This window comes from Podarcis erhardii (assembly GCF_964252035.2).
Source record: "Podarcis erhardii genome assembly, chromosome: 3".
NCBI classification, from domain to species: domain Eukaryota; kingdom Metazoa; phylum Chordata; class Lepidosauria; order Squamata; family Lacertidae; genus Podarcis; species Podarcis erhardii.
In genome coordinates, this window is record NC_138507.1 from 272413 (window position 1) to 285027 (window position 12615).

At 44.1% G+C, this 12615-nt stretch overlaps 1 protein-coding gene and 1 long non-coding RNA gene across 5 annotated transcripts in view; one reads left to right on the top strand and one right to left on the bottom strand.

Moving 5' to 3' along the window:
• COL4A1 (collagen type IV alpha 1 chain) overlaps positions 1–12615 on the bottom strand; it is a 183476-nt gene that overhangs the window by 106433 nt on the left and 64428 nt on the right. For all 4 annotated transcript variants that reach the window (XM_081855451.1, XM_081855453.1, XM_081855452.1 and 1 more), the window contains exons 20-23: positions 9789–9824; positions 8089–8253; positions 5648–5743; positions 969–1052 (exon numbers count right to left, since the gene is read on the bottom strand). In XM_081855451.1, the coding sequence (XP_081711577.1) occupies positions 969–1052; positions 5648–5743; positions 8089–8253; positions 9789–9824 (381 nt within the window). The remainder of the gene's footprint in view (positions 1–968; positions 1053–5647; positions 5744–8088; positions 8254–9788; positions 9825–12615) is intronic.
• The window catches only part of LOC309338478, a 118164-nt gene that overhangs the window by 54858 nt on the left and 50691 nt on the right, over positions 1–12615 (top strand). The window lies entirely within an intron of this gene.

Genomic DNA, 12615 nt, shown 5'->3' on the forward strand with positions numbered 1-12615 from the left:
ATAATAATAATTTATTGTTTATACCCTGCACATCTGGCTGGGTTTCCCATAACTGGGCTCCTGAGCCTCACAAGGGTACAGCAGAAAGAATGTAGTTGGTCAAGGGAGCTATGGACTCAAAAAGGTTGAAAACCTCTGGATTATTAAGATCTAATAATGTAAATTTAGGATTATTTGAGATGATTTTCAAAAACAGATTTTTATTTTAGTATTACACTTGAGCAATCCAGGATGGAGTGCATGCACAGCAGTATCTTCTATCCAGACAGACAGTACAAAAAAAGGAAATCAGTTCCTATAATGCCACCCACATTGATGATAAGTCACTTTCAGAGAAAAGCTCACACAAGAATTTCAGAACTGCTGTAGAGAATGCTGAAACTTTACAAAACTATAAGAACAAAAATAAAAGATCACAAAATGGTGTGGATATTGTGGAGATGTGGCACTTGTGTAACATATCTTCCAAATAGCCATAACACATTAAAATGGCAACATTAAAATGGGCATGTGCAAGATGGATGGGTGAGAAGAAAATGGGAACTTCTTCCTGTAAACTCCTGCTCATAATAGAGTGAGGAGGGCATTCTCAATCCTTCAGGAAATATCTTCTCATCTGAAGAAGGAAGAGCCGGATTGTACTTTGCTGAACTTTTGATGGCTCTGTTGAGGTGCTGCTTCCAGATCAGACAGGAAAGAGCAAGGATTTCCTCCAGAAACAGAGAAAGGGTGGTCTTGTGTGGCCCTAACTATTCTCCCCACATGTGTCTGCCATCCAGAATAATGAAGCAATTTTTTCATCAGCCATTGTATTACAGTAGATATCAACATCTTTGAAGCTTGCTGCTCGCACCATTTTGTATATGAAGCAATGTGATTGATGGAATAAGAGGAAGGCAATGCAAATCCTGGAGGAATCTAGCACAAATCCTGGAGGAGTCTACCACAGTGCTTATTTTGTACTTTACCTGGTTCTCCTGGAAACCCCTGGGGGCCTGGCTCACCAGCTAGGCTGGGTACATCACAGGTAAAACAGCCATCACCTTTTACCCCTATATTAAAAATACAGAGATATTTATCAGAGGGTTATGCTTAAGACCTTTACAAACCAAATAGTAATTCCCACAGAAAATAACCCTAATGTTCTCACTCAAGAAATATGACATTTTTACATATTTTCTCAGCTTTTACTTGACTGTATCACACTGTTGAATCACGTTAAGATTGTGGATAGTAATTAAAGAATATCTCAAAGGTTACTGTGACAACAAAAGCTTCCTGGCATATATTGAATGAGTCTTGTAATGTAATGGTGGAGAAAACTAGAATCAAGAAGGAGAAAAATAACATTAGAAACTGTGTAAAGAAAATCTAATTGCAAAATAGTGCAACGGGTATAGTTGGAAGGTTCTTTTTCATTTTAAACAAATTCACTTTCTATTTCTTCTTTTCTTTTCTTTCTCTTCTGTATATTTGTAATTCGCCAGATTATTTGTAATGTGTAATGTTTGTATTGTATGTATTTTATGTTATATACACAATAAAATAACAACAACAACAATACTGTGGTCCCTAAATCCTTCTCATATTTACTACTAGCAAGCAAGATGTTCCCCAACATATATTTGTGCACCTGGTTCTTCTTGCCTAAGTGCAGAACCTTACATTTGTCCCTACTGAAATTCATTTTGTTAGTTTGGGCTCAGTTTTCAAATATATTAAGGTCATTTTGAATCCCTATTTCTGTCTTCTGTGGCATGAGCCACCCCTCTCTGTTTGGTGTCATCTGCAAATTGTATGTGTATCCCCTCTATTTCTTCATCCAAGTCATTTATAAATGTATTGAACAACAACGGGCCCAGGACAGAACCTTGCAGCACCCCACTTGTCGTTTTTCTTCTTTAGAATAATGAGGAACCATTAGTGAACACTCTGGGTTTGGTCAGTCAACCAGCTACAAATCCACCTAACAGTTACCTTGATCAATACACATTTCACAAATTTCTTTGCAATAATATTATGGAGGTATTTGTCAAAAGCCCTACAGAAATAAGAATATACTACATCCACAGCATTCCCCTGATCCACCAAGCTTGTAATTCCATCAGAAAAAAGGAGACAGATTCATCTGGCATGACTAGTTTTTGAGAAACCCATGCTGGGTGTTAGCAATCACAGTATCCTTTTCTAAGTGCTCACGGACTGTTTAATTATCTGTTCTAGGACCTTTCCTGGTATCGATGTCAAGCTGACTGGTCAGTAGTTACGTGGATCTTCTTTCCCCCCATTTTTGAAAATGGGTACATTTGTCTGCTTCCAGTCCACAGGACCTCACCTGTTCTCCAAGAATTCTCAAAGAGGCTCTGAGATTACATCCACAAGCTCCTTTAGTACCCTTGGGTGAAGTTCTTCAGGCCCTGGAGATTTATATTCATTTAAAGTAATCAGGTGTTTTCTTATCACCTCTGTTCCTATCTTTGGCTGCAGTTCCCACCTAGCATCCTTTATTCTTTCATCACCAGGTTGGACATTGCTTTTCTTTTTGGTGAAGACAGAAGAAATGCAGGTGTCAAGCAGTTCTGCCTTCTCTTACCCAGTTGCATTGGGGTACAGGTGGCGCTGTGGTCTAAACCACCGAGCCTCTTGGTATTACAGATCGTAAGGTGGGCAGTTTGAATCCACATGACGGGGTGAGTTCCCATTGCTCTGTCCTATCTCCTGCCAACCTAGCTGTTCAAAAGCATACCAGTGCAAGTAGTGCTATGGTGGGAAGGCAAACAGCAGTCCTGTGTGCTCTGCCTTCCGTCACGGTGTCCTGTTGCACCAGAAGTGGTTTAGTTATGCTGGCAACATGACTTGGAAAGCTGTCTGTGGACAAATGCCAGCTCCATCAGCCTGAAAGCGGAGATGAGTGCCATCCCCATAGTCAATTTTGACTAGATTTAACCACGCAAGGGTCCGTTACCTTAATCCATTAGCATTTCTCCATCTTCTCCAAGCAAGGAAACGATGCCTTATGAGGAACGGCTAAGGGAGCTGGGCATGTTTAACCTGGAGAAGAGGAGGTTAAGGGGTGATATGATCCTGTATTAAGAGCTCAAGTTCTTCTTGCATGCTTCCCATATGAAATGCAAACAGGGGACACAGAAAGGGCTGAACTCCTCAATGCCTTCTTTGCCTCAGTCTTCTCCGATAAAGAAAACAATGCCCGACCTGAAGAATTTGGAGCAAATGATTCAGCAGAGGAAACACAGCCCAGAATAACTAAGGAGATAGTACAAGAATACTTGGCTAGTTTAGATGTATTCAAGTCTCCAGGGCCAGATGAACTGCATCCAAGAGTATTAAAAGAACTGGCAGATGTGACCTCAGAACCACTGGCAGTCATCTTTGATAATTCCTCGAGAACAGGCAAAGTCCCGGCAGACTGGAGGAGGGCAAATGTTGTCCCTATTTTCAAAAAGGGGAAAAGAGAGGATCCAAATATTTACCGCCCTGTCAGTCTGACATCAATACCAGGGAAGATTCTGGAGCAGATCATTAAGCAAACAGTCTGTGAGCACCTAGAAAGGAATACTGTGATCACCAACAGTCAGCATGGTTTTCTGAAAAATAAGTCATGTCAGACTAACCTGATCTCATTTTTTGACAGAATTACAAGCCTGGTAGATGAAGGGAACGCAGTGGATGTAGCCTACCTTGATTTCAGCAAGGCATTTGACAAGGTGCCCCATGATATTCTTGTAAAGAAGCTGGTAAAATGCGGACTTGACTATGCTACCACTCAGTGGATTTGTAACTGGCTGACTGACCGAACCCAAAGGGTGCTCATCAATGGTTCCTCTTCATCCTGGAGAAGAGTGACTAGTGGGGTGCCACAGGGTTCTGTCTTGGGCCCGGTCTTATTCAACATCTTTATCAACGAGTTGGATGATGGACTCAAGGGCATCCTGATCAAATTTGCAGATGACACCAAACTGGGAGGGGTGGCTAACACCCCAGAGGACAGGATCACATTTCAAAATGACCTTGACAGATTAGAGAACTGGGCCAAAACAAACAAGATGAATTTTAACAGGGAGAAATGTATAGTATTGCACTTGGGCAAAAAAAATGAGAGGCACAAATACAAGATGGGTGACACCTGGCTTGAGAGCAGTACATGTGAAAAGGATCTAGGAGTCTTGGTTGACCACAAACTTGACATGAGCCAACAGTGTGACGCAGCAGCTAAAAAAGCCAATGCAATTCTGGGCTGCATCAATAGGAGTATAGCATCTACATCAAGGGAAGTAATAGTGCCACTGTATTCTGCTCTGGTCAGACCTCACCTGGAGTACTGTGTCCAGTTCTGGGCACCACAGTTCAAGAAGGACACTGACAAACTGGAACGTGTCCAGAGGAGGGCAACCAAAATGGTCAAAGGCCTGGAAACGATGCTTTATGAGGAATGGCTAAGGGAGCTGGGCATGTTTAGCCTAGAGAAGAGGAGGTTAAGGGGTGATATGATAGCCATGTTTAAATATATAAAAAGATGTCACATAGAGGAGGGAGAAAGGTTGTTTTCTGCTGCTCCAGAGAAGCGGACACGGAGCAATGGTTCCAAACTACAAGAAAGAAGATTCCACCTAAACATTAGGAAGAACTTCCTGACAGTAAGAGCTGTTCGACAGTGGAATTTGCTGCCAAGGAGTGTGGTGGAGTCTCCTTCTCTGGAGGTCTTTAAGCAGAGGCTTGACAACCATATGTCAGGAGTGCTCTGATGGTGTTTCCTGTTTGGCAGGGGGTTGGACTTGATGGCCCTTGTGGTCTCTTCCAACTCTATGATTCTATGATTCTATGATTCTATGACTTGTTGCTTGTTGCCTGTCACCAGCTGTTAAAGGTGCAGTGCCTTGATTCACTTTGAAGAAAGGGAAATAGTGATTCTGGCATTGGAGAAGATAGGGCGACTCCTTCCTAGGAGTCGCCTGTCACTGCACACAATCAGCAGCGGCTACCTCCTCCCAGGAAAAAGAGGGGGCAAAGTGACTCCAACTCAAGATGAGAAAGGGGCAACTAGGCAGCTCAATTGCATTTTGCTAAGTTATATTTTGTTGATGTGCTGGGCAGGCTAGAGTCATTAGGCTCAGAGGCAGAGCTAGCTGCTCTGGCACCTGGAGTGGCACACACGCTGTGCACCCGAGGGTGGGGCTAGCTGCCCACAGGGGCAGGGCGAGGGTCCTAGGGGGGTTCTGCCCAGGGCATCCCAGGGGGGTGGCAGTGATGTCACACACACCCCAGAGACGACACCCGGGGCGGACCACACCCACTGCACCCTGCCAGTGATTAGGCTGTCACTATACATTCCTTGGTGCCTTTGTGTATGGCAAATGTGCAGGTGTTTGTTGGTGTGTAATGTCCTGCTTGAAGGATTGCTGCAGTGTTGGGAGTGACGTGCAGAATGGACCTTGTGGGATTATCTGCTGATACTGCTCTACTATGTCTTTCATTGCTGTCCCCTGATCTGCCTGAATGTGCCCATGCCATGCGGGTATGAGTAAGCCCCTGGAATAGCAGGTTCATGGAACTGGTTGTCTAGAACAAGCTCTACTTCTTTTACCTGGAAGGTTCTATATCTATGTACATCCAAGGTCAGTGTTGGTACCTTTTTCTCCCCTTTCTCCCAAGAAGCCATGCTGGCCACGAGGCCCAGGAGGGCCTGGATCACCAGGCTGCCCAGGTTGGCACTCCAGAATTCCATCTGCAGTTTGAATGGGGGGGGAAAAACACAGAATGGTTTCTATATGGCAAATCCTATTTCTAAAAAAATATGTCAGTGACATGGATCACTCTTACTTGAGTGAAATGGTAAATCACAGGTGCAGCTTGGACCAGTTCTCACAAACAACTGGGGTAGCTGGAAAAAGAGCTACTATAGTTGTAGAAACTGCTGCTGGTTCTATCTGCAACCAGATCCTTCACATGGGACATTTCTCCATGAAACCAGAGCATTATCATGATTAAATATGGACCTGGACTGCCTGCATGGCCTTAACGCAACCACTGAAGTATATTCCTCTAAAACATAATATGTAGTTATAATAAAAAGTAAACTAAAATAAAACAATTATAAATAAAATAATAAATGAATAAAAATAATATGTAAACCAGAGCTGTTGTATACACATTAGCATGCAAAAACCTGAATTGAGATGCCACAAAGTCATATATATTTTATCTGCTTGCTAAATTTGCTTGGGAGGCTGAATTGGCTTGAAAATAGCCCACAGCATATTTGAGTCAAAATAATGCTAATGTTCTCAATTCTAAGATTCTTTTCCAAATTCAGTTTTTTACACACTAAAAGTTCATTTACTTCCCATATTTGGCAAACAGTACACACATTTCCCCTTACAGTAGGACAATTTGTATGTGTTTGTGTGAATATGTCAATTTCTGCAAACATACAGTTCAATATTTTGTGCAGCAACAAAGGAAAAAGTTGAACTGATTGTACATTTCTGTTCTCAGGAGCACGGGGGTGGGGGTCATACACCTCCTCTTAGGTTTCTGTCAGAATGACACTAAGGAGCCCAGCACCTGACAGCAAACCACATATAGCCCTATCAAGTGAACTTCTATATAAAAACAAAAGGGCACACATTGAAGAAAAAGAAACACTGTACTGAGACTATATTAGTAGTTGAATGCTGATAAATTCAGACATGCAAAGAGAACAAACCAGAGGCTACAGGCTCTGATTGTGAAGATCATCTGCCTCTCTTTCAAATATGGCTGGGAAAATTCTTCACCATGGAACCTCTTGAGAAAGGACATTTACAGTATGCTTCAATTATTGATTTCTCCAGTGATTGGGGTGAGAGATGTCTTTAGAAAAGCAATTCATTTGCAGGGTAGCATTATAGTCTCATCTGTGGGACACAATATTTTGGAAGACACATTGACCAAAGGCTTCACCAGAGAAGGCAAGTTGTGGCTGTAATAGGTAAACTAAAAGGCAAGTTCTATAAACTGCAAAAGCAGCAGAACTCGAGGAATTAATTGTGATACCTGAAGGGACAACTTATTCTGCAGCTGCTTCAGGAAACTGTTTCAGCCAGCAGAACCCCTTCATAGCCTCCTAGAGGCCTATAGTTACAGTGGTGCCTCGCAAGACAAAAAGAATCCGTTCCGCGAGTCTCTTCGTCTTGCGGTTTTTTCGTCTTGCAAAGCAACCCTATTAGCGGATTAGCGCTATTAGCGGCTTAGCGGATCAGCTGATACGCGGCTTAGCGGATCAGCTGATAAGCAGCTTAGCGGATCAGCTGATAAGCAGCTTAGCAGATCAGCTGATAAGCGGCTTAGCGGATCAGCTGATAAGTGGCTTAGCGGCTTAGAAAAAAGGGGGGGAAGGAAAAAAACCCCGCAGGAACTCGCAAGACATTTTCATCTTGCGAAGCAAGCCCATAGGAAATTCGTTTTGCGAAGCACCTCCAAAACGGAAAACCCTTTCGTCTAGCGGGTTTTCCGTCTTGCGAGGCATTCGTCTTGCGGGGCACCACTGTATTGCTTTCTCTCTGCTTGCAAGGACCGGACATTGCCCCCTTCTGCTTGGAGCCTCAAGCTCTTATGTAACAGGATACTCTGCTTCAGAAGAAGAGGCTATGCAGTAGTTAGGAGGTGAATCTGAAACCTGTATGCCAGACTAAATTCTGAAATATGTAGAGGATTAAAACTGCCTTGGGAAGCTGACCTAAGACCCTTCCCCCTCAGACCGCTCTGGACCTCTTCCTTCTGAACACATCCCATCAGGACACATCCCAGAAGATCGAGAAGAGACACGACAGAGCTCAGTCAGGAATCAAATATGAAGACACTTACTTGTGAAACCACTTAACGAAGCCAAAGTCAAGGTTTTGAAACAGGAAACAGAAATTTCTTCTAGAATGAGGCACCACAACTGAAAACAAATTCATTTAACCAATTCTAAAAAAACCATAATTTTCTTTTTAACCATTATTATGACCATGGGCGTAACATTTCTTACTATCTCGATTCTTTTGCACTTTAAAAGGACTGTATACTTTGGGCTGCATTTTGACTTGCCTGTTGCAAAAGGTGGGCCTGGAAGCCCTGGTACACCGGGAAGTCCTGGAGGTCCATCTCTTCCTTTTGGCCCAGGCAATGAAGATCCAGGAGACCCCCGGTCACCCTTTTCTCCTCTCTCGCCCGGAAAACCAGGTGCCCCTATTATCCCAGGACTGGGTTGCCCTTGATTACAATAATGCAGTGAAGTAGGCATCAATAAAACCAACAGAAAAAATATTGACCAATAAGTTGTTTAATAACAATAAAATAATTGCAACACCATAATATCAGCTGAGATACCATACTGAGATACCATACTGAATCTGATCCTAAACTACCTCATGAGTTCAAACAATAGCAAGATACCGTATTTTTCACCCTATAGGACGCACCGGCCCATAGGACGCACCTAGATTTTTTTGGGGGGGGGGAATAAAGGGAAAAAAATTATTCCCCCCCCAGGCGCGGGGCTGGGGCGGTGGAAGCCCGAGCTTCCCCCTCCCCCAGCCCCCAGAACGGGACCCAGAGCCATGCCGAAGCTGCGTGCAGCTTTGGCATCGCTCTGGGAGCTTGCGGGGCTGGGAGAGGGGGAAGCCCTCCGCCAGCCTCCAAACCAGGGCGAGAGACAGCGGGATGGTGCGCTGCACCTCCCCGCTGTCCCCGAGTTTGCGGGGCTGGCGACGGGGAGGAGCAGGCTTCTCCCCCCCCCCCGCCAGCTTTCTAACCAAGTCGGGGGACAGCGGGATGGCGGTGTTCCACCTCCCCGCTGTCCCCCAAGCTTGTGGGGCTGGCGGTGGGGCTCTCCTGAAGCCTGGAGAGTGAGAGGGGTCGGTGTGCACCGACCCCTCTCACTCTCCAGGCTTCAGCTAAAGCCTGCATTTGCCCCATAGGACGCACACACATTTCCCCTTCAATTTTGGAGGGGGGAAAGTGCATTCTATAGGGCGAAAAATACGGTAGCTTATTTATCAGAGCTACTTGTTCAACCTAATTCCTAGAAACATCCACCTGCATAGGGCCTATTGAGGGCAGTATTTTCCTAATGAGTCCCGCCAGGGCAAGAATTTCCACCTGTGTAACAGTGTTGCCCCCCCCAGCCCCCCTCCCTCCACAAATCTGCTCCAGAGGGTTAGGGGAACCCCTAGAACAGATTTAGGGAGCAAACAGCGAGAGGAAAGGGGGAGAACATTCCACTGCACATGCAGAAATTTCTGTACTGACGGAACAATTGCCATAGTGCTATGCTGGATTCCACTCGTGAAGTTCAAACATGCAGAGTGAGCTTGGTGAGCTGTTTATGCACAGTACTGAAGCAATATGCCCAAGAGAAATTTTTGTAGAAATGTGTTAAACTGGGCACTGAAGTTTGTCTAAAAGTTTTTTTTCTTGTTCCCAGCAGACCTTGGTGCAACCCATTTCATCTTAAGACTGTGACCAAATGTAGAATTAAGGCTCCAGCATCATCCAAACTCGCTTCCCCCTCTCCCCACATTGCTCTGTTTATCATCTAGCCTGATGAAGAGGTCATGAGAACTTAAAAGCTTCTGTGCCATTCTGTGATATTTTGGTGGCCTTAGAAATGTATTGCCCTAATATGGATTTTGGAATTCTTTTAGTGGACCAACACTTTTATCTTTTTGTGCAAAAAGTTATAGAATTTACGTGGAAAGGCAATACGCACCCTAAAACAAGACAACCAAATAATGAAACAGTCTTACCTGGTAGACCTGGTGCCCCTGGTAGACCTGGAAAACCTGCAAAAGCAAAGGTAGTGGATTCTTAGATAGTAAAGATTTGAACTGCTTGGTATAATTCCAGGGACAGTCCTAGAATTAGAGAAGCCTCCATCGTTTCTGAATTGATCTCATAATGTCCTGGTTTTACTTTTTCCCATCCTGCACATCTCGGACAACAATTAAAAGTGATGCTGGGGTGTGTGGGTGGGTGTGTGGGTGTAGGTATGTAGGTCGCTGGATCATCATCTTGTCGTGGTGAGTTCGCTTGCATGTTCCTATGACCCTTGTGAGCGAAGCTGTCGGGAATCTCATACTCCCAACAGGGTCACTCAAGGTGGTGAGGTCAAAGGGAAGGAGCTAGACAAAGAATGATCCAAGAAGTCCTCAATGGCAGAAGAGGCGGATGATAACAAGCGATATGTTACCATGGCTGTGGAGGCGGATAGGAATCTACCGGTTTGTCATGACTACTTCATGCCATTGGAACAGAGCCCTACTTTGAAGACTATGCGTTGGTCAGCGCTGATCTACACACATAAAACAAATCCACGCACAGGTGTCTTCCAAAAACCCAGTCCAAACCCCAAAAGTCCTATGGCGATTGGCAAATGGTAATTGGGGCAGGATCGTGAAATCTGGAAGCCCCTAGTCATGAACCGGCACATGGGCGGTGGATACAGATTCAGTTGTTCTGACTCTAGGAAAGAGGCAGCTCAGCAGCTCAGCAGCTGTATTCATGACTGAGCAGCCCTTTTTAGGATCCACTCTGCTCACCCCGAAAAGGGGAAGGGGCTAGAAAAGGTGCCCTAAACATAGTCTGCCTTCCTTTTTCCCTGACTGGATTACCGCGCCCAGTGGGGTCACCACTTAGCGGTCATAAAAGACAATTGAACTTTGAAACATGGAATATACGGACTTTGTCAGATAACACAGACAGCGTACGCAGAACTGCCATCATTGCAAGAGAGCTGCGACGTTTTAACATCAATATTGCAGCACTTCAAGAGACTCGAAGAGCAGGCAAGGGACAACTGAAGGAAGAAAAAGGAGGCTACACTTTCTTCTGGAAAGGTCTATCTGAACAAGAACATCAAATACATGGGGTAGGCTTCGCTATCAAAAACGATCTTGTGAAGCTCCTGTCAGAAGTCCCTATTGGCATTAATGAGCGACTCTCAACCCTTCAAATAAAGCTCACCAAAAACCAACAGGCTACTATTATAAGCGCTTATGCACCAACACTGGATGCCGATGAAGATATTAAAGAAAAATTTTACTCTCAGCTGGATACCGTCCTATCAGAGATGCCTAAGGAAGATAAAATTATCCTCCTGGGTGATACGTGCAGCGCACAACCAACACACTCTTTCGACAGAAAAATAAATTTAAAACTTCATGGAGGTATCCTCAGTAAAACCACTGGCACTTCTTAAACTATGTTATTGTCTGTGCTAAAGATCGCCATGATGTGCTCCTTACCAGAACTATGACAAGCGCTGATGACGGCTGGATAGATCACTGACTAATATGCTCCACGATGGCTATCGAGATTATACCTCAACGCAGGCTTCAAGGAAGGAAGCCAAGGCGCAAAATGAACACTCAAGCCCTTCAAGATCCCATTAAGCGGGATTGCTTCCAAACGACTCTTAAGGACCATCTGCTTTCAGAATTCCCTGATAACACCGAGAAACACTGGACCAAGCGAAAAACATTCATTATTGCAGCCTGTGAACAAACTATTGGACACCAAACCAAGAAACACCAGGACTGGTTTGATGAGAATTACAGTGAGACTGAATGCATGATTGACAAGAAAAGGAAGGCCTTTCAGATCTGGCAAACAGATAGAAACTGTGCCACTAAGAAAAAAAACCTATGCCAACACTAAGGCTGAGGTTCAAAGAAGAACCAGAGAACTAAAAAACACCTGGTGGATAAAAAAAGCTCAAGAGATCCAGCACTTAGCTGACACTCATGATGCACAGAGTTTCTTTAAAGCCACAAAGACCATCTATGGACCAATAAATCATGGCATATGCCCCCTACGCTCAGCAGACGGCATCACATTTCTAAAAGATAAAGAAGCTATTACATTGCGCTGGAAAGAACATTACCAACATTTCCTTAACCGCAACTCCCCCGTAGCTGCTGAGTTCCTCTCACAAATTCTGCAAAAACAAGTTAGAGATGAGCTTGCAGTATCTACAAATGTACAGCTATTAACCAAATGAAAAACAGCTATTAACCAAATGAGAAACAACAAAGCCAGTGGGATACCTGCCAAAATCTTCAAAGTGGGTGGAACTGAACTTACACAACAACTTCACAAGCTCATTGAAAAAATCTGGGAAAGAGAAGAGATCCCAGCAGACTTTAGGGATAGTGAAATTATCAATCTCTTTTAAAAAGGTGACAGAACTGATTGTGGAAACTATTGAGGCATCTCTCTATTAGCTGCGGCTGGCAAAATTCTTGCAAGGATCTTAGCAAACTGTCTCTTAACAATATCCAAGGTGACCCTTCCTGAATCCCAAAATAGTTTCCGGCCTTCTAGGGGGACAGTGGACATGATTTTCACCGCTCGACAGCTTCAAGAAAAATGCAGAGAGAAAAACCAACCCCTGTATATGGCGTTTATTGACCTGACTAAGGCTTTCGACACTGTAAATCGTAATGCCCTGTGGACGACAGTCCACAATTCTTCTGAGAATTGGCTGCGCAGATAAATTTGGAAACATCATTTGGCTCCTCCATGATAATATGACAGCAACAATCGCAGATAACAATGGCTCTCAAAGTGAACCAT